The 20795-nt window shown below is 43.9% G+C and overlaps 10 protein-coding genes across 10 annotated transcripts; 6 read left to right on the top strand and 4 right to left on the bottom strand.

The window, feature by feature from the left end:
• Positions 1 to 126: 126 nt before the first annotated feature.
• On the top strand, positions 127 to 1014 carry V865_004199 (40S ribosomal protein S22-A; the record flags this gene model as incomplete). The annotated part of the gene is made up of 4 exons (XM_066227984.1): positions 127 to 159; positions 304 to 403; positions 683 to 805; positions 878 to 1014. The coding sequence occupies 4 exons, from the start codon at positions 127 to 129 to the stop codon at positions 1012 to 1014; spliced, it is 393 nt and encodes a 130-aa protein (XP_066084081.1).
• Positions 1015 to 1658: 644 nt separating this feature from the next.
• V865_004198 (uncharacterized protein) lies at positions 1659 to 2657 on the top strand (the record flags this gene model as incomplete). The annotated part of the gene is made up of 1 exon (XM_066227983.1): positions 1659 to 2657. The coding sequence occupies one exon, from the start codon at positions 1659 to 1661 to the stop codon at positions 2655 to 2657; it is 999 nt and encodes a 332-aa protein (XP_066084080.1).
• Positions 2658 to 3040: 383 nt separating this feature from the next.
• Positions 3041 to 4103, bottom strand: V865_004197 (uncharacterized protein; the record flags this gene model as incomplete). The annotated part of the gene is made up of 3 exons (XM_066227982.1): positions 3041 to 3572; positions 3662 to 3759; positions 3894 to 4103. The coding sequence occupies 3 exons, from the start codon at positions 4101 to 4103 to the stop codon at positions 3041 to 3043; spliced, it is 840 nt and encodes a 279-aa protein (XP_066084079.1).
• Positions 4104 to 4710: 607 nt separating this feature from the next.
• Positions 4711 to 6106, bottom strand: V865_004196 (uncharacterized protein; the record flags this gene model as incomplete). The annotated part of the gene is made up of 4 exons (XM_066227981.1): positions 4711 to 5401; positions 5466 to 5560; positions 5622 to 5765; positions 5837 to 6106. 4 exons carry the CDS (start codon positions 6104 to 6106, stop codon positions 4711 to 4713), a joined length of 1200 nt encoding a protein of 399 aa, XP_066084078.1.
• A 949-nt stretch (positions 6107 to 7055) lies between these two features.
• On the top strand, positions 7056 to 12255 carry V865_004195 (uncharacterized protein; the record flags this gene model as incomplete). Its single annotated transcript, XM_066227980.1, has 22 exons — positions 7056 to 7099; positions 7169 to 7550; positions 7611 to 7695; positions 7764 to 7844; positions 7906 to 8543; positions 8619 to 8716; positions 8794 to 8932; positions 9000 to 9161; positions 9231 to 9590; positions 9655 to 9727; positions 9785 to 9848; positions 9904 to 9991; positions 10046 to 10108; positions 10170 to 10320; positions 10379 to 10502; positions 10568 to 10694; positions 10764 to 10915; positions 10979 to 11331; positions 11428 to 11523; positions 11578 to 11675; positions 11756 to 11903; positions 11999 to 12255. The coding sequence occupies 22 exons, from the start codon at positions 7056 to 7058 to the stop codon at positions 12253 to 12255; spliced, it is 3783 nt and encodes a 1260-aa protein (XP_066084077.1).
• A 257-nt stretch (positions 12256 to 12512) lies between these two features.
• On the bottom strand, positions 12513 to 13367 carry V865_004194 (uncharacterized protein; the record flags this gene model as incomplete). Its single annotated transcript, XM_066227979.1, has 3 exons — positions 12513 to 12724; positions 12812 to 13061; positions 13140 to 13367. 3 exons carry the CDS (start codon positions 13365 to 13367, stop codon positions 12513 to 12515), a joined length of 690 nt encoding a protein of 229 aa, XP_066084076.1.
• A 383-nt stretch (positions 13368 to 13750) lies between these two features.
• On the bottom strand, positions 13751 to 14452 carry V865_004193 (uncharacterized protein; the record flags this gene model as incomplete). Its single annotated transcript, XM_066227978.1, has 3 exons — positions 13751 to 13786; positions 13842 to 13957; positions 14035 to 14452. 3 exons carry the CDS (start codon positions 14450 to 14452, stop codon positions 13751 to 13753), a joined length of 570 nt encoding a protein of 189 aa, XP_066084075.1.
• Positions 14453 to 15820: 1368 nt separating this feature from the next.
• V865_004192 (uncharacterized protein) lies at positions 15821 to 16313 on the top strand (the record flags this gene model as incomplete). The annotated part of the gene is made up of 3 exons (XM_066227977.1): positions 15821 to 15850; positions 15983 to 16205; positions 16261 to 16313. 3 exons carry the CDS (start codon positions 15821 to 15823, stop codon positions 16311 to 16313), a joined length of 306 nt encoding a protein of 101 aa, XP_066084074.1.
• Positions 16314 to 16438: 125 nt separating this feature from the next.
• V865_004191 (uncharacterized protein) lies at positions 16439 to 17082 on the top strand (the record flags this gene model as incomplete). The annotated part of the gene is made up of 4 exons (XM_066227976.1): positions 16439 to 16560; positions 16623 to 16678; positions 16740 to 16834; positions 16900 to 17082. The coding sequence occupies 4 exons, from the start codon at positions 16439 to 16441 to the stop codon at positions 17080 to 17082; spliced, it is 456 nt and encodes a 151-aa protein (XP_066084073.1).
• A 370-nt stretch (positions 17083 to 17452) lies between these two features.
• Positions 17453 to 20593, top strand: V865_004190 (uncharacterized protein; the record flags this gene model as incomplete). The annotated part of the gene is made up of 20 exons (XM_066227975.1): positions 17453 to 17529; positions 17588 to 17610; positions 17687 to 17840; positions 17914 to 17974; positions 18059 to 18406; positions 18479 to 18835; positions 18905 to 18961; positions 19028 to 19170; positions 19246 to 19307; positions 19371 to 19448; positions 19514 to 19528; positions 19577 to 19602; positions 19658 to 19705; positions 19758 to 19773; positions 19887 to 19916; positions 19972 to 20021; positions 20074 to 20089; positions 20147 to 20182; positions 20263 to 20366; positions 20426 to 20593. The coding sequence occupies 20 exons, from the start codon at positions 17453 to 17455 to the stop codon at positions 20591 to 20593; spliced, it is 1869 nt and encodes a 622-aa protein (XP_066084072.1).
• Between the last annotated feature and the right edge of the window lie 202 nt (positions 20594 to 20795).

The raw sequence follows: 20795 nt of genomic DNA, 5'->3' as shown, positions 1-20795 counted from the left end.
CTCTATACGGCTGTCTAAGTAAGGACACACCCGCACTGAGTTAGCAAAAGCCCTTTTCAGCTCATACTTCTTCCTACTTGAACAAAACAGAAAAACCACCCGAAACCAACTCAAAAATCAGTCAAAATGGTTAGAGCTTCAGTACTTAACGATGCCCTCGTACGTGAATTCTCTTTGTCTGGATAGAGTATGGGAGGAGGAACGAGATGGATGGATAGAGATGAGAAGACGGGGGAGATACAGAAGGATGATATGCGAAATGGAGATAGGACAATAGCTAATATCCGCCTTGTCATTTTGCAGAACAACATCGTCAACGCCGAAAGACGAGGAAAGAGACAAGTTCTTATCAGACCTTCCTCAAAGGTAGTTATCAAGGTACTGTCCGTCATGCAAAAGCACGGTGAGTAATTTTTCTCATTGGTTGATTTATATGTCTTTCCCGTCTTTTCAACATGTACCCGGAGTATAACTGCCTTTACACGTTATTCCTACCGAGACGAGGCTTTAAGTCTCCGGAAGAGCGAATCTTTCTCCCTTTTTCGTACTTCTTTTGATCAGAGTTAGATTCGAGGCCGCATGGCCAGTTTCATAGACTTTATCAATCCACTGAAAAAGGGGACATAAATCTTATATCAACGCAGTGGAATCTCAACACTGATTTGTCGTTCGTTTGATATAGGTTACATCGGTGAATTTGAGATCATCGATGACCACCGAGGTGGAAAAGTTGTTATCCAACTTAACGGTCGATTGAACAAATGTGGTGTTATCTCTCCTCGATTCAACATCGCCGTTGACGCTAGTAAGTCATCCTCCTCCTCACTTTTCAACCGAGATATCGTACAGTCAGACTGATTTGTTTGCACTTGAATAGTCGAACAATGGGTTGCCCTCCTTCTCCCCGCTCGATCTTTCGGTAAGATCATCCTCACCACCTCTGCCGGTATCATGGATCACCAAGAAGCCAGAAACAAGCACGTCGGTGGTAAGATCCTTGCTTTCGTCTACTAAGGGCGGATGTAGATGGGATGATATGCTATGCATTGAGGTTTTAGGGTATTTACTTTCAAAACACATGATCAAAATTCAGCATGTTGCACGTCTGAGATGGGGATTGTATAGGTTATCACTGATCATACTTTACGGCCAGATTTGGTCTGACAGACAAATGCGTGATACTCCTCTTTTGCATGAAGGCTAGTGAGGATCTGGTGAAGTTCGGGTAGATACTAAGCTTCACCGATATGTTCGGGAATGTATGCTTTCTTCGTCTTTCAGATACCAACATGCAAGACCGTGTTTATCGGTCAATATATTCGATACGAATCTCCAGCGGAGTAGTGGATAGAATAGTTGATTTCGGATCGAAACAACGAGTCTTGAATGTTCTCACCTTTGTTGATCATGAAGTCAAAAAGACGTTGCTATTCGTAGTACATATCAAGTCGAAGTCCTTTGTTTGGCAAACAGAGAAGAGAAGACCTGTTGGCCAGAGCTAGAGTTTGACTCTAATTTATATACTTTTGATATGATTTACTCAATCGAGTGAAATTTATTTTCTTCTCATCTGTTCTTGCTTTCACATGCTAATCTAATTCTTACTCGACCTATCAAAATTTCAAGGAAAAATCACCAACACTATACGACCTCAAGAAATGCAACAGAACCTTCACAATGAATCCGAATCCGAATCCGATAAGATCCCCCACCCAGCCAAAATACCCACTTCATCGAATGGTCAAGGAGATATAACCTCACGTTCCAAACAGGGGTGGGATCTGGAAAGTTTAACCAAATCATCTGGAAATCTTTTGAACAAAGCATCAGATATAGGTATGAAAGCATTTACGTTAGGTACAGAATACGCTACGAAAGCCTCCAGATCCGACTTGGTCAAATCAGCTACTTCCATGCTTAACGATACTTATTCATCACTTGTTAACGGTAGTTCGACTCATCCCACCAACAACGATAGTGGTTTTCCTTCACCGTATATGGAAGGACAGGAAATACTAATATTTGATGATCGGACTATTGATTTGCTTTATTCAAATACCAATAAACTCTCAAAACTCAGAAGACCATACGATCCAATTACCGATACCTTCACAGACTCGGATTCGGTAGATGACAGGATGGGTGAATGGATGATATATAAACTTGATCCATCGAGATATAAATACACGAAACGATCAGAGAAATACAAGTATCAGTTGGTGGCTTTACCTAGAATTATGATTGATTCTGAATGTTCATGTGGGAAAAAAAAGTTCCTTGGCAGTTTCTATGGTACAGCGGAAGAGAGGGATGCAGAAGCTGAAGCATATCTGAGAGGGGATAGATGGTATTGGTCCATGAAGACTGATGAGGGCAAACATAAATTTGCAAGGATGGAACATACCTTAGATGAATTGACAAATAAAACCAGACGGAAAGATGATGGATTTGAAATTGCATATGTCCAAAATGATCAAGAGGAAGTAGAAGAGTTTTTAAATACGCTTGAGAAAGCGAAGATGAAATCAACGACTCGATCGAATTCACATGATAGTGGGACAAAAGATGAGAAGGAGAAGGATAAATCATATTCGCCGTTCTCACCTAGAGCTAGTAGGTTTCTGGCTGGGGAGGAAGGGAGCGAATTGATTGGTTGATTGATTGATTGATTGATTGATTGATTGATTGATTGATTGATTGATTGACTGACAGACAGATTTCTGCAAGTCAAATGTGAGAGGAAATAGGCGATGTATCATGTATAATGCTATGAGAACCTCTGAAGAAAAAAGAATGATATGCAGAGGAGGACTAGAAGATTTATTGGTTGTATATACTTATACGGCGTCTCACATAATTGGGTTTGTCCATGACATTGGCGTTACCATATCTTCGCTTACCATTGGCGTTAGTGAGGTTCGTAGTCCATTCGATGTAGATTTTTCCTACAAGTCCTGCAAAGTGGTCGTAAGGTGCAATGGCTGATGATCGAAGACCGGAGGGCTGCATGATGATGTCCATTAATTCCGTTTCTCCTAATCTAATCATCTAGTTCTTCTCTATTCTGTACCTTCGATCTACCATTTACCTTTTCGTCCCATCTATTCCATACTATTTCCCAATCATTTAACCCCTGCGAATTAGCCGTCAAACCTCCCCCGAGGGAAATAACGGTAAATATCAATCCGACCGTTACCAAAAACTTCCATACCCCTCCTCCCCCACCCCCCTCGCCTTCGCCTTCGCCGTCCTCTCCCGTCTTGCGTTTACCCCCACGTTTGGCAGTTCGAGCATTAGGGTTATAATTGAAATCGTACTCGTAAGTATACTGGAAATTCGGTGGTGTCTTCCTACCAAACGGTTGGTAATTCTCCGTACGGGGTGCTTGACCAGTTTTGTAGGCTGTCGAATTGGTATTGGACCATGCACGATGGGGACCTTGGGCTGCTCGATGTAAATAGGGATCACGAGGTGAGAACGATGAGTGACCGTGACCGTGGCCGTAGGGTTGATGAGTACGGGATGGGTGGGATTGATGGGATGCAGGTGTGAGTGACACATCATATTGACGACTGTACAATCAAGAAGATGAACTTGTCAATCAACTTGACAGAGATTATTTTCACGAAGATACAGAGAGATATAGATGGTCCATACTCACCGCTTACTATCGTCACCTAAAACAGCATAGGCATCGTTTATCTCGTGGAATTTCGCTGTGTCTCCACCTTTGGCATCTGGATGATATCGCTTGGATAGCTAGTTAATTTGATCCGGGTAATGTCAGTTCTTGATGTTCTATCGTCAAGTGATTCTTCCCTCATCCTCATCAACCAAATGATCAAGAATATATATCAAATATCTCATGACATAGTCTGATGAACCCAACTCACCTCATAGAACCTAGCTTTTACCTGCTGCTTTGTCGAGTTCTTTGACAGATTCAATACCTCATAATGATTCAAGCTACCGTGTGTTCTAGCCGATCTCTTAGCAGTGGAAGTGAATGTCCGAGCTCGAGATTGTAGAGTTGATGGTCCAGCATGTTTCAAAAAGATGTGGAAAGGGACCGATCCGAAAGTAGTGTTGGTTGCAGGGAACATTGTTTAACACTGGGGAATGACTTTTCGACCGATCAACGTAGATAGGTCAATACCGCGATTTGGTCTCGTTACTGACCAACGAGACTGAGTTGTGTTTTCCTTGCTTGAATCAAGGTAGCAAAAGTGAATCTCATATCTTACTTGCTGTATCAGTTTGATGATCGGCCGACATGCTTGGATGGGATGTAACCTGTATGACGCGTAGGAGCGATGGATCACGTGATTCCACAGGACATCATGCTGAGATGTCGATGACACAGTGTAGAAGCATTCATTCATTCATTCATCCATCCAGCTGTCCACAAAGCGCTATTATCCTGTGCAGTGAATATGCATTTTGTCATTCCTATCATAAGATATTTCGTAAAAACGAGCAGAACGATAGAAAGTCTAATATTACTATAAAATATAAAAAATCTAACAAAAGAAGCAGTAGTCCGTAACGTACTTACAAAGTACAAGACCAGCCAAAAAGATAAGAATTGTGACAACAGTTAAAGAGAAAAATTAATTACACTAGTCTAGAAACGTCCATCATCTAATCTAAAAGTATATATAAATATGGTTTCATTCGTACAAGAGGATTCTTATCCGTTTTTATTTGTGTTTAGAAATCAGCATCCAAGGTGAAACCAGCTTTGACGGCTGAGTGATCTGATGTAGCACCGACAGATTGGTTGACACCTGATTTCGAGTAGGCTGATACTCTAGATTCGAAGAAGTTTGCTTTTCCTTGTAATGAGATCATTTCCATGAAATCGAATGGGTTGGAGACGTTCCATATCTTATCGTTACCGAGGGCGACCAATAATCGATCAGCGACGAATTCAATGTACTGACACATGAGCTTGGAGTTCATTCCGATTAATGATACAGGAAGAGCGTCCGTGAGGAACTCTTGTTCGATGGCAACGGCTTCCTTGATGATCTTAGAGATAGTATCGGGGTGAGGTCTTCTCCTGAGGTGGGTGAAGAGTAAACAGGCAAAGTCGGTGTGAAGACCTTCATCTCTTGAGATCAACTCGTTAGAGAAGGTAAGACCAGGCATCAAACCTCTCTTCTTCAACCAGAAGATGGAAGCGAAAGATCCAGAGAAGAAGATACCTTCAACAGCTGCGAAGGCGATCAATCGTTCGGCGAAGGTTGACTGGTCATCGGTGATCCACTTCAAAGCCCATTGAGCTTTCTTCTGGATACAGGGGATGGTGTCGATAGCATCGAAAAGGAAGTTCTTTTGGTCGTTGTCTTTGATGTAAGTATCGATGAGGAGAGAGTAGGTCTCGGAGTGGATGTTTTCCCTATAGTGGATGTAAGGTCAGCAGGGTGACGAGGAAGGATGAGTCGATGGAAGAGGAAACTCACATCATGATTTGGAAACCGTAGAAACATTTAGCTTCGGCACATTGTACTTCAGCTGAGAATCGCTCGACCAAGTTTTCGTTGACGATACCGTCGGACTATGAGACAGAGGATAGTCAGCAGATGTACTGTGGTTGATGCAATGCGGTTTACACTTACAGCAGCGAAGAAAGCCAAGACACGTTCGATGAAGTATCGTTCGTTGTCATTGAGCTTGTTCTCCCAATCGTGGAGATCGGGGGCAAGGTTGATCTCCTCAGCGGTCCAGAAAGAAGCTTGAGCTTGTTTGTACATTTGCCAGATCTATCAGACAGAATCATGATCAGCTATCATGTATAAACCCGGGGGTTTGCAGTTTGGAAAGCTGAACTCACCTCTCGGTATTTGATAGGGAAAAGTACGAATCGGGAGTTGGTCTCTTGCAAGAGAGGTTCATCCTTCTCTTCACAATCGACATCACCGACGAATCTCGTTCGGTATTCTTCTACTTTACCTTCCTCTGCTACGACAGGCTTCTCGGTGGGTTTGGAGACAGCTTGGAGTTTGGAAAGAAGAGTAGGTTCAGATACCTTCTTAGGGGTATTGAGGTTGAACTCGGCGAGAGCAGAAGCAGCTGCCTTGGAAGGTGTTTCGATGACTGACATGGTGGTAGTAACAGGGATAAAGTGATATAGTAAAGATCGTTCAACGATAACAATGTAATGTTCTTGATATAGAATGTAAATCTAGAAGAAGAGAAGGAAGAAAGAGGGAAGAGGGAAATGTTTCGGTTGGGAATGTGCTTATATGTGTATCGATCTCAAGAGTCAGGATAGTGACAGGTGATGTTGAGTGAAGGGATGACATAGCGTAACGGTGCTACCTGTGCCAGAGCGAGTGAATCAACAAACGACGCGTCCATTGATCTCTTTTCGTGTTCAGGTAATGTTCCATTTTCCTACCTCAAAAATACGCGAAAGGCTGAGAGGCTGGTCCAAAACACCTGGAAAATCACGTGATATTAGCCAAATCACCGTGAAAATCCGGTCCAGATCATCCACGTCAACCATGACTTGGACTTGTTTTACCTTTATCAACCGCTTTTCACCTGACGTGGGATTATTTGGTTCAGCTGATCACAGCTATACCGCTCAGGAACCGAAAGGTTAGCACCTAGACTACACACACACTACGCGATGGTGGAGGCACTTGTTCAGTTGTCATGTCATGTCCGATCATCCCTCCTCGTCGTCTTTTGAGCTACGGGTATCGTAATTAAACGCCATCATTCAACCTTGGCTTGACACAAATAGATCCACTAGACGGGTGAGTTGACTCAACCTTACTCACCTCTGACGATTGATCACGATTCCCACGAACACACCCGATCGGCCGACCGATCTTATCAACCGACAGTTGAGGAACATTACTTTCCTTCAAACTCTCTCCGTCATCAAACGCGTAAACGCGTTCTCATTCCTCGAGGTTGATTAGATTATCCGGCCGATAGTATACTCGTACCGTTATCATCCAAACCCAGTGATCCAACGATTCCTCAACGTCATCTTTAGTCAAACCATAGCTTCATTGAAAGCAGAGAGATTGTGAGACAAAATGGCAAAGACAAAGCCAGAGGGAACACCAAAAGATGCAAAAGCGTATGTCAAATGACACTTCTCTCTGTCAGCTACAGATTGCACTCGTTGACGGACAATGTCCTACGATAGGACAAAGCAAGCGACCTTGTCTTCATTCTTCGGAGCACCCAAACCTGGTCCGAGACCACCTTCTACCAATCCAACTTCATCCCCTGCAACGACTAACAACGGTATCAGAAGACCTTCTTCAACTGCTACGGGCGCCGCTGGTCCAGCCAGCTCACCTGTGGTTCGAACGACTCAAGGGAAAGACCTTGTCAACAAGTCTAGTCCTTTAGTAGGGAGGAAACAGAACTTCGTGGAGAGTGAAGATGAACTTACCCCACCCCCTGAATCTGGACCTTCATCAGCTAAAGCCAATTCGAGCGAGAAGAAGAAAGTGATGCAGGTGGATGAGGATATAGAGATGGATGATGGTGCGGAAGAAGCGGATGGATCGCCTATCAAGCTTGTCAGTCATTGGTATCATCACTAAATGGATTGAGATGCCAGAGCTCATCTTTGTTCGCAGGGACGAAGGGCAAAGAGGAAAGTGATGTATGTAGAGTCTGACTCTGATGGATCCGAGGAAGAGGTGGTTCCCAAAGGCAACTCAGGTGTGTCACATTGCACATCCCTAACGTAGGTTTACTTTGAGTCCAGCTGATTGATTGTTCGTCATCAGGTCGAAAACCTAGAAAGAGCTTGAAGGAAGACCCAGATGGGGATGATTTCGTGTTGAACGAAGAGGACGATGCAGCCATGGGTAAGTCCTTTATATCATGGGAATGATTAGAAGGGTGATCACTAACAGGACGACCACGCAGCTGCCGCTGTCGATGAGTACGAGGCATACGAAGCTTCCGTAGTATCACGCTCCCCTTCAGCGTTTTCCGCTTCGCCTGAACCTATCAAGAAGAAGGCTGCTCCTAGAAAGGGGTTCGTTGCTCCCAAGCCTGCACCCAAGAAAGCCACCACATCATGGTACGACAACAACGACTCTACTTCGGCGGAAGCCTCTTCCTCATCCGCTCGACCTGGTCCACGCCCACTAATCAATAATTCTCGGCATAACAGCGGCAGTGGAGTTTCTAAATCAAATGACCCCGACGCTATCTTTTTAACCCAAGCTGAGCGGTCAAAGTTGGAAGCCAAGGAACAAAAACGAGAAGCGGAGCAGCGTTATGCTTTCCTGGAAAACCCACGGGATAAGGAGGGCCACACGCCTGATCACCCCGATTATGATAAACGGACAGTCCATATTCCAAAGGCGAGATTCAATATCGCCGACAAACAGAACGGCTTTACGGCCTTCGAAGCTCAATTTTGGAACATCAAACAAGATCACTTTGATACGGTACTTTTCTTCCAGAAGGGGAAGTTCTATGAGCTGTATGAGAACGATGCAGATATCGGACATCAGGAGTTCGACCTGAAATTGACAGATAGAGTGAACATGAAGATGGTGAGTTTGGTTGTCTACGTGCATATAGATGGGGTGTTTGTCTGGCGCTGAGTTGTTGTACTTTTCCTTGCTCAGGTTGGTGTACCAGAACAATCACTAGAATTCTGGATTCACAAGTTCCTGGCCGCTGGTCATAAAGTGGGAATTGTCGAACAGGCCGAGACTGCTATCGGGTAAGTTTCTGCACTGCATATTATTATCATATGCAACACTTAAAAAAAAAGGCTGATTGTATACCCTTTGTTGACAGGCAACAAATCCGAAATAAAGGCAAAAACAATGAACCGAAGATAGTCAACAGAGAGCTTCGTCAAGTGTTCACAAATGGAACGATCGTCGATGGAGCATATCTCAGTAGTGACGAAGCGAATCATTGTGTATCTATCAAGGTCAGTGGTTGAACTGATGAACTGCATGGTATATCCCGATTAGTCAGCTGACGTTCAAGTCAAACAGGAATTCGTATCTGATATCGATGGGACTTCTGCTTTTGGCGTATGTACACTGGATGCCTCGACCGGGTCGTTCGATATAAGTGCTTTCGAGGATGATGTGTGTCGTACAAGGTTGGAGACGATGTTCCGTCAGATCAGACCGAGAGAACTGGTGTACGCCAAGGTGAGCCAGCTAGAGTCCTTCATGGCTCGAGACATGGGGATAGTCGGCTAAATTATCTCTCTTATAAAGGGTAATCTGTCTGTGAACACCACCAGAATGTTGAGGAACATCCTACCATCTTCGACTCAATGGCAATCATTCAAAGAAGGCAAAGAGTTCTGCTCGGCCCAGGAAACCCTTGAACAGCTATCTGAATTCTTCGCTGTTGACGAGGAGGAATTGGCAGCTGGTAAAGCACCATTACCAGATGCTATTGGACTGTACCAGGAGAATAGAGTTGCCATGGAAGCCCTAGGAGGATTGCTCTTTTATCTTCGAAGTTTGTCGCTAGATAAGGATCTGGTATCCCAAAGTAATTTCAATGTGTATGATCCGATCAAAGAAGGGAAAAGTCTGGTTTTGGATGGTCAGACGCTAGCACATATGGAGGTAAGTAGAGTCCAAGCTGCTTGACAATCAAACGGTACCTGATTGACTGGTGTGTCTATCGCAGGTGTTGGTCAATGGAGATGGAGGAAGTGAAGGAACCTTGTTAGATTTACTTCAAAGATGTATCACCCCATTCGGTCAGTTAAACTTCCAGCTAAAATCATGGTGACATATCTGACATGGTTTGATTATAGGCAAGCGATTGTTCCGAATTTGGCTGACGGCTCCTCTGAGAGATGCCAAAGCCATCAATGATAGGTCAGTCGTCCTCTGTCCGTTCATGCCTCGAACGCCCAACTAACTTTCTCGGCAGACTGGATGCCATCGAAGATCTCATGAATAATGATACCTCGTTCTCAAATGAATTCCGCTCATTGTGTACGGGTATTCCCGATTTAGAGGTGAGTCATATTCAGGTCACTGGAACCAACTGTATTCTAATGATTGGGTCGTAGCGATTGATCTCTCGTATACACGCTGGAAGTGAGAAAGAGAGTAAATTCCTCAATGTAATGGATGTGAGTGACTCTCACCTGGGAACATAACCACTGAATACTGACGACATATCTGGTCTATTAGACATTCGTAGCTTTACAACATGGTGTCGAGAAACTACGTACCATAGCGGAAAACTTCACCTCTCCCAGTGTAGCAGGTCTACTTCGTTCCGTACCTGATTTATCCGCTCACATCGAGCATATTCAATCTTTGTATGTGGTCGAAGAGAACGGTGGGTATGACTTGTCATCTCAATGACACCAGCGCGCTAATTCGATCTATATCCGTAGATAAATCCATTTCGATTCTACCTCAACCTGGTGCAGACGAAGAATGTGATTCTGCAGATGCTACCGTTGCAGAGATCGAACAACGTTTGGATGCTTATCTGGAACATGCTAAGAAAGATGTAAAGTGAGTGTGAGATCGATTGGAATAACAGTGAATCTGACGAATTATCGATTGAATTGGACTTTTAGGGCTCAGAACATAAAATGGTGGCACAGCGCACAAGGTGCCAAGGAGATCTTTCAGATCGAAGTACCAAACGTCAAAGACAAGGTTACAAAAGTACCAGACAATTGGATCAAACAAAGTGGAACGAAAGTGAGTTTGATTTTCACCCAACTTCATGATGAAACTGGTCGATTGATTGATTGGTTTGCGGTGCATCAGAATTGCACTCGATATTACACCCCGCGTCTTTTGTCGCTCAAGAATGAGATTCAAGAAGCTAGAGATATTGCGAATACGACTAGAGCAGATTTCTACAAGAGGCTCTTAGCTGAATTTGATAAAGATCGAGCGGTCTGGTTGAAGACGGTACGGTAAGTCTCTTTTGTGCTGATATCAAGTTCGATCGAAGACTGAAGCCATGCGATATTATTCAGAGTTATCGCCGAATTGGATTGTTTGGTATCGCTAGCAAAAGCATCAAGCGATATGGAAGAACCCAAATGTCGACCTGAGATTATCGAGTCTCCATTCGCTTTTGTCGATTTTGAAGAACTTAAACATCCTTCGATGTCCGCCAGAGGAGAATTCATACCTAACAATGTCCAGTTGGGCGATACTCGACCTAGACAAGTGCTGTTGACTGGACCGAATATGGCTGGTAAATCGACTCTACTGAGGATGACGGCTGCCGGTGTCATACTTGCTCAATTGGGATGTTATGTACCTGCCTCCAAGGCTAGGCTGAGTCCTATTGATAGGATTCAGACGAGGATGGGAGCATATGATAGTGAGTCCGCCTTTCCCCTCCCGTCTTCTCATCTCAGATAGCTATACTGGACGAACTGCAGAACTTTCGCTGACAATTGATGGTGCACGCCTACAGACATGTTTGCAAGTGCCTCAACGTTCAAGGTTGAATTGGATGAATGTGCCAAGATACTGCGAGATGCTGGACCCAAATCATTGGTCATTCTCGATGGTAAGTTACCCTGTTCATGAACACTCAACAGGAAGTGTAGCTCACGAATCGCAGAACTCGGTCGAGGTACTTCCACCTACGACGGTATGGCGATTGCAGGAGCGGTCCTCCATCAACTGGCCACACATACTCTACCGTTAGGTTTTTTCGCCGTAAGCATCAATCAACTTTCTTATCCTTGTCGACTTTCTTTAACAGGCAGCAAGCTGATAATATGTCTTCAATTGTGCAGACCCACTACGGTTCCCTCACCGATGATTTCACTTATCATCCAAATATTCGAAAGATGCATATGCAGACTCACGTGGATGATCAACTTCAACAAGTCGTCTTCCTGTACAAGTTGATTCCTGGAGTAGCAGAAAGTAGTCATGGTACCCGTGAGTTACGCTTCCTCTCCCTCCCTAAGTGGGTGGAACTTGATCTGACTCGACGCAATGCTAATGTTTAATGTGTTGTTGATGGTACGGTATAGACGTCGCGCATATGGCAGGTGTACCTTCCGAAGTGGTCCTCAGAGCTCAATCAGTCTCTGATCAATTCTTTAACGACTTCAAGATGAAGTTGAACCAAAAGAGGAAATCGTCATTACCTATTCCCGGTCAAGCTGATTTCGCCTGGTTGATGAGGTTGGTTAATGGACTTATGAGAGAGGATGATAAGACCAAGGCTGGGTTGGGCGAACAATTGGAGGTACTTAGGGAATGTATAGGAAGGTATGAGATGAGTTAGGGGAGATAGAATAAAGGAGATGGTGGTATTTTGAGCGATAGTTTGAAAAGTCTATCTGTGTGGGAATCCTTGAAGTGACACACCCATTATTGTTTCAGTATAAATTCATGTCGTTGATCAAGTTGTATATAGATCAAAACTTGCAAAGCATAACATCACATGTTCATGTTGACATGCATCTTGCATATATCATGTACAACCGGAAACCCGGTCCATCTTGCTCGACCTCATGCCATGTAAACCTTTTCATTCCCCTTTTATGCCTGTCGCCCCTGATATACGCTCACTGCTAGCCCTTTACTATACGGTACATTGATATTATTGAAGCCGTTCTTCCCATCCTTCAGATATTCAATGAGATCTTTATACCTATCTGCTGATCCTACAATGTTATCCGTAATCACCACAGCACCTTTGCGTAGATTGGGCTGAACCAGTTTGAGAGTAGGTAACGCTAAAGGCGACCAAACTGAATACAAAGACGTCAGATCCGACAGTTCAGCATTTGAAGATCATGAGCTCAGATAAGAGAAAGTGATAAGACAGATAAACGTACTGTCAAGTAATAACAGATCTACCTGATCAGGTAGATCCTTCGCTAGGGTTTCCAACAGATTACCCTCTCTGAGATCTATCAATCGTTCGACCTCGTCTCCGCATTCTTGCCAGTACTTCCTAGCCTGGGTGATCTTGGAAGGTTCATTCTCTGTAGCTATCACTTTACCTGGTGTGTGGCCGTAGATCGTTGATGATCGGGATAGAGCGAGGGACAGGTAGATTGTAGATACGCCATATGAAGTTCCAGCCTAATTACGAACCAGAAACCAAAATCAAGAAGCCTCAGCTCAGGTCAATTTTGACTGCAAGAGTGGACCGAGACTCACCTCAATAACGTTCTTCGCTCCTATCGATAAACAAGTTTGATACACGAACCAACATTTGTCCTGATCCAGTGCTATAAGTTTGTCTCTCATAAACTCATCAAAGCCTTGTTTGTCACGTAGCCTCTCTGCGGTAATTTGAGATTCCTGTTGTGATGAGATGGCATGGAGATGATCTAGAAGTTTGAGGATGTGACTTGGGGCGACGACAGCATTGGGAAAGGGAGACATCTTGGTCTTGTTTGTGATTGTTTGTTATTGAAAGTCAGGCGGAGAGATCAAATACATTCAGTCTGAACTATATATATATCGATGAGATGTTGATGGATTGAGTCATTTGTCGTGGTGGTGATCGACTCGGTCGTCCGATATAGCCGGGAATACAGTAGAGTAACTAGTCATTTTATCATTTTAACCGAAAACCACAGTGAAGTTTGAACATGTACTCGTATGCAATCTCTCATCATATGATTGTATTATTATACGGTAATTTTATGCTCTTCATGTATAGTAGATACATATATAATGTCCGATGGCATTTGAATTATCTCATGATCTTATAATTCTATGATACAGTATTACCGATTATCAAGGTCTGACAATCATCTACACGTTCACTCGGACTCGGGTGCGACCAATTCAAAGTATTGCTATAAGCATATATAGTCAGCACCGCACATCCTGTTGAGATAAACTCGCACTCACTTGTTGAGCATCGGGATGATCGGTAGGATGACATTCCCAAGTTTGCAAGTCTTTCTCAGACCCGTATGGTTTTCTTTGAATTGGTGTGCTATCTTTAACTACATCGAGACATTGGGCTGTATATAAGGTAGACAGATCAGTACGTATCATGATGAACCTATCGTATGTCTAGTTGACGAGAGTGACGACTCACCTTCATCTTGTCCAATTGCCAATCTCAAATTCGGTTCACTCCCCGTACCAGTCGTACCGACAGTAAACACCTGCGAGTCCTTTCCATCTTCACACGCTTCGATGGTCACCTGTCCACCATTCCCATTGGAAGTATCGGCATCAAGACACATATCTTCATTGGAGATCAACTTGATTTGACCCCTTTGAGGACCGACAGCTGAGAAGAATTGGAATTGGTCCAGGTATCCTCCTGAGCCTTGCGAACAGGCTGTCAGAGCTACGATGGTACCATAGGCGGCATATCCATTTTGGACGGTGAGGCATAAATCGGGGCTTGTGAGGGATCGAATTCGTTTACCCTCTTGAGCTCTTGGGGTGATAGGGGAGGCGATGGCTAGGGTAGCGAGAAGAGGGAGAAGTAGAGATTGGATGAACATCGTGCTGGATAATTATGTTACTTGATCTAGTTAATAAGTGGGATAATTGTAATGTATGTTTGAATGTGTTGACGGAGAGGAAAAGTAAACCCAAGAACATGACATGTTGCTACTTCTATTTATACCCTTACGTCCAACGATTCGGCTGTCCGAATGATTTGTCGGTGCGGCCCCACTGTTCGTAATGTCTGAGACAGCTCATCGCATTCCGTCATCCTATGCAATGAACCATGTGATAACTTGTTCAGTTTGGTTTGAAATCCTTTGTCCGAGGTATGCAGCGAAACTGATAGGGTGGGGACGATGAACAAGCGTGGATCAACACGAGCAATCAGCATACGCATGTTGTATGTAGGACCTGTAGGTGAGGTGGAGCGAGGTTGATGATATATCGGAGAATTAACTCTCGGAGGTGAGGTACGGTATGATCGGGATTGAATTGGTTCGGATCAGGTTAGAGGATTGGTCGAGGCGATGCACTTCATTACTCCTTATGACGTTGAATCAATCTCGGACACTTGTTCATCAGTTAGTGCTCTCCGTGAAGCGATGCAAAAGACCCCTATGGGTCGTCGCGGATATACACTTCAACTCATCGACACTCAACGTATTTGGTATGCATACCAGATCTCATCCGGATAGCCTGGGCTCACTCCATAAGATATCGACACAAAAAGCCTCCTTCTTATCGACTCGTCTACTGATCATTATCTTACAATATAACACACCATTCCTCCTTTCAGTGAGCAGCCCCCCACGCATAGCTGGATCGTATCACGAACTATGTACGATACTCAATGTGCGACATCCTTTGGTCGAACGATTTTCACTCGTACACGGAACTCAATGTTACCTCGAGTCGTCGTTCGAGTCAACAAGATCCTTGCTTTGTTGTGTACCTTCTTTCATGATCTTACTCACTCTGAGCGATGCAACAATTATACATTCGAATATACCTAGCTTTCCATCTGACTATCTGAAGTAAGGTAACGATTTTCTTATACGCCTCACCTACCAATTTATACCTACAGCTACTGAATAGTCTCCGCAGATACAGTATTGACACAGTGATCAAGTCGTTCTTACCCATCTTCGAAGCAGTCGATAACTTCCCTTTCAACCTCTCTCCTTCCACATACATACCGTTCCACCTTACGCTCTCTGATCATCAAAACAAATTACCTCCTATTGGATTACTTCGACAGGATGTAGTTGAAGAGATGAGATTGGTAGCAGAGGGAATATGGCAGTTTGAGTACAGCTCAGCGGAACGCAAAGTAGTTTGTGTATATTTCAATGACGATTTGGTCAAGAAGGGAAGAGAAGAGATAAGTCGGGTGATGGCGGAGGTGATTAGGAAATGGAAAAATGAAGAGAAATTTTCTGAACTCTTATCAGGTAAGTCGACCAATTCGGAATGCACAAGAATACATTACAATATATTCATCACGTCGATCTTTATGCTCATGATCCTGGAACGAGAGCCTCATCCAAGAAGAAGGCAACTTACCTGACGTACGCACGAGATAGGTCGGGGAACAGAAGATTGCGATGTATAGTGCATCAGGTATCGTGCTGTCTGCATGTTATACTATCTTCCTATTCAACCGACTATCATTCGCATCATCGAAGTCTTCTGGCGTACAAGCAGGTTCAAGCTCGGAGATAGCTCCAGGTAAGAATATCGCTTTTCACTTGAAAGATACAGCTTGTGCGCTACTCGGGGTAGCTACGTTAGGTACTCATATGACTGGTAAGTTGTCCATATTGAACACGGAAGTTTGAGCTTATGATGAGTTCATTCTAAGCCTATGAAGGAGAAGGGGAAGACTTGAAAGTTTGGGTACCTACCAGAAGTTAAAGTAAAGTTACGTGAGTGCCAGTTCTCCTGATAAGTCTGGGTGTACAGTATGATAATTCATCGCGTGTGTAATGGATTGGATAACGTATGCTTCACGTTCCCAATGAAGAAGTTTTACAATACTGATGTTGCTTATTCAATCCGTCGCGGGCAGTATGGGAGTTGGCGAAACACCGTTGGCAACGATAATTAGGGAATGTGAGGAAGAAGCTAGTCTGCCTGCCCATTTCGTAAAGAAGTATCTCAAGTAAGTTTATATCATCTCATAAGGCGCAACCATACAGGGGCCAATGGCGGACATTGTGTTAGGAATGTCGGAGTTACTACCCACTTCTACATCTCAGATGATGGGTATCTACAGCCTGGTGAGTGGGTTGTTTTCCCTTTATACGTGGTCCATTTAGAAGGTGAGCAATGTGTATGCAGAGGTATCATATGTATATGATCTACCATTACCTCCATCATCTTCTTCGGAATGTATGAAGTTGAGACCGAATGACGATGAGGTCCAGTCGCTTGCAGTGAGTGATCCCGTGATCGATAGAACTTCGTCAAATGGATGCTGATGGCATGGTCTTAGTTCTAGCTTATGAGTATACCAGAGCTCATCGAGACTCTGCATACTGGAAGATTCAAGCCGAACTGTGCGTTGATCTTGGTCGATTTCCTACTAAGACATGGGTTCATCACTCCTGAGAATGAACCGAATTTCCTACAGATCAGCTGGAGGTTGAGAAGGGTTTTGCCGGTAGCTTTGCCTGGTAATTAGCTGTTGGGTTCGCATGGCAGTCAGATAAGATTGTTATAGATGCACTTCTTGATGATCATTCTGTTGTATATTGTTTATATTCTATATCTTATCAGCGTACTCATACATAGGATGGATCGAAGTTTGGTTGTTCCGGATGTTTTCCGTCGGAAGTAAGCGAGCCAAAACATGAGGTCCAGTGACCAGTGACCACATGAGACCCCATCTTCATCATCTGGTCCATGTTGGACACTATCCATCAGTCACCCCAAGCAACAGCCAGCCAATGCTCCTTCTTGGTAGGACATTACTGGCCCGGACAGCGTATCTCAATCAAGGAAAACCAGGAATCTCCAACTTGGCTCATCTCACCGCTTGGACCATGACAACGATGACATCACAATCAGAATCCATGTCCAGATTAACCAAGTTGAGGGAGTTGATGAGGGATAGGAATATCGATGCGTAGTATGTCGGTCCATCATATCACCCAGAAGCTTGCTGCTGATGTATTCTCATGATATAGTGTGGTACCTTCGGAAGACGCTCGTAAGTTGGCCTCACCTAAATACCAAAGCGAAATAAGACAATGATCTGACTCGATGGAATCGGGTGATCGACACAGACGCATCGGAGTATCTCGCCCCATGTGATGCTAGGCGATCATATATTACTTCATTCACGGGTTCAGCTGGGTGTGCAGTGATAACGCATACGGAAGCTAGGTGCTGGACGGATGGGAGGTATTGGGTACAAGCTGAGAAGCAGCTAGGAGAAGGGTAAGTCGGTACCCAGCCCCAAAACCCCAAAAATATGTGCTGACCCTCGGTCGGTCGTGATGTATAAATGTAGATGGACACTGATGAAATCTGGTCTACCCGAAATACCAACATGGGGAGCATGGCTAAAGTCTGTTAGTAGATCTCGAATTTATTCCTTCATAGTAAGGGCTATAACAAAATGCAAGCTGATTGATCAATTGTTTTATCCTTGGCAGGACCTCCCTCCATCTTCTAGAATGGGTATCGACCCAACTCTCATCCCCCAATCTGAATCCACAAATTTATCCTCATCACTCACTGCATCGCCTACCAACTCCTCTTTAGTGCCAATCACAGAAAACTTGATCGATATCATATGGTCCGAAGAACAACCAAAGCCATCAAGACCTACCAACGAGATATTCCACTTATCGACTCAATATACTGGTGAATCGGTCGAAGCGAAGATAAGTAGGATCAGGGATAAACTCAAGAAGATTGGAAGTCCAGGTACAATAGTTACGAGTCTTGATGAGATTGCTTGGCTGTTTAATCTTAGAGGCGCAGATATACCTTATAATCCTGTATGTCATTTGATCATCGCCCTCATCCTTACCCACACCGAGAGAAATACTAATATGAATCTGTATACATAGGTTTTCTTCGCTTATGCTATATTGACAAGAGACGACTGTACACTTTTCGCATCACCCAAATCTCTGACTGATCCTGTTAGGGAATATTTGCATAAGAATGGAATTGCTTTATTGGATTATGATCAAATTTGGAACTCGCTTGGAAGTTGGCAGAAAAGGTTGACCGTTGAGAGATCACAACCACAAGTGAATAAATCGGGCGATGTGGATATGGAAGATGGACCGTCTAGCAAGAAAGCCAAAACGGATAAGAAAGGAGAAGAGGAAAACACGTCGATAAATGAAAAGGTGGTGAAGACGGATAAGGTTTTGATTGGGATGAAAACTAGTTGGGCAATCGCTAAAGCTGTCGGAGAGGTAAGTATATTTCAGATAGCAATGTATGTCTGTGTTTGATAGATCGCTAAATCACACATATCAAAATAGGATAATGTAGAAGTTAGGAGATCGATTATCGAGGAATTCAAAGCCAAGAAGAACGCTGTGAGTCTTTGATTCGACTTTGACTCGAATACAAGCAGACGACTGACATTTCGGTCCCACCTTTAGACGGAGATCGAAGGTTTCCGACGATCGCATATACGTGATGGAGTAGCCCTAGCTAGATACTTTGCATGGATGGAAGAGGTCCTGCACAACGGCGAAAGATGGTCAGAATATGATGCGGCACTAGTGTTGGAAAAATACAGAAAGTGAGTCAAGTTACGGGAACTGCCAGAAAAGTAGAAAGGGAATGATCAGTTTAGCTGATCTTGCCTTCGTTATAGGGAAGGTCAATGGTTCATGGGTTTATCGTTTGAAACGATCTCTTCTACCGGTGCTAATGCAGGTGAGTTAAGTTGCTGCCCTCATGATTGTATAAGTACCGATGAACTGATTGAGAAGGATACAGCGATCATACATTATGCTCCGCCCAAAGAGGGATCAGCAATGATAGATAGAAATCAGATGTATCTCTGCGACTCGGGAGGTGAGCTTTTGGGAATACTGCTCTGAAGTAAATGAGAATTCACAGCTGACACAAGGGTATAATAGCTCAATATCTTGATGGTGAGCTACAAATGACTTCCGTAAGTACTATAGCTGATATCGGTGCAGGCACGACTGATATCACAAGGACACTCGTGAGTGCCTGAGAAGCATTCTGTCAGATCAGTAGAGTTCATGATCATTACGTAGCATTTTGGAACACCCACGGAAGAGGAGAAAAGGGCATTTACCAGAGTGGTGAGTTTCACTCATGTTATGCAATGATGCCGCGCAGCTGATCGGTCCATAGCTGCAAGGTCATATAGGTTAGTCTGTTTTGGATCGCACGACGACATGCTCCGTAGCTGATGAAATCGAAATAGCATTGATGGTGAGCTACAAATGACTTCCGTAAGTACTATAGCTGATATCGGTGCAGGCACGACTGATATCGCCGTCAAGGACACTCGTGAGTGCCTGAGAAGCATTCTGTCAGATCAGTAGAGTTCATGATCATTACGTAGCATTTTGGAACACCCACGGAAGAGACGAGAAAAGGGCATTTACCAGAGTGGTGAGTTTCACTCATGTTATGCAATGATGCCGCGCAGCTGATCGGTCCATAGCTGCAAGGTCATATAGGTTAGTCTGTTTTGGATCGCACGACGACATGCTCCGTAGCTGATGAAATCGAAATAGCATTGGATACCGCGGTCTTCCCACAGGGTACTACCGGTAAGTGGGCTGACCTACTTCACTACGTTCCGAAACTGACATCGCCGTCACTTTCCATGGGAAATTCGGAATAAGGATAGAAGGTGTTGATATCATCGTCCGAGCGGAGACGTCCAGAGATTTCGGTATAAAGGTGGAGGGTATGGTTGACAGGTTATTATCTGGAGGTGTTGAAATAGCTATGGTGAGTTGTCTCAAAATAATGAAAAACAAAATACCCTTTTGCTGATTCTGTTGACTTAGTGTCCTATCCAAATTTCCTTGGTTGATAGTTCGCTCTTATCCCCTACGGAGAAAGATTGGTTGAATGAGTATCATAATGAAGTATTCGAGAAGATTGGACCGCTCTTGAAGGAGGTCAATGACGAGAGGGCGTATAGGTGGTTGGAAAGGGAATGTAGATCTATATGATGAAACGTACAACAGAAAGGGAAGAAGGTTCGATATATGATATATGTAACGTAACATATAATGAAGAATTCAGAGAGAATGTGATGAGCATCTTCGAGTGAACATACTATCAACATCGAGAAAATGTGAATTGGCTCACTGGCGTGTAGATATATTAGCTATCGAAGGTGCCAAGAACAATTAAGACCAACTTCAAAGTATG

This window comes from Kwoniella europaea, chromosome 1, assembly GCF_036810445.1.
Source record: "Kwoniella europaea PYCC6329 chromosome 1, complete sequence".
NCBI lineage: Eukaryota > Fungi > Basidiomycota > Tremellomycetes > Tremellales > Cryptococcaceae > Kwoniella > Kwoniella europaea.
The sequence above is the reverse complement of the archived record's forward strand: the minus strand, read 5'-3'. Positions and strand labels throughout refer to the sequence as shown.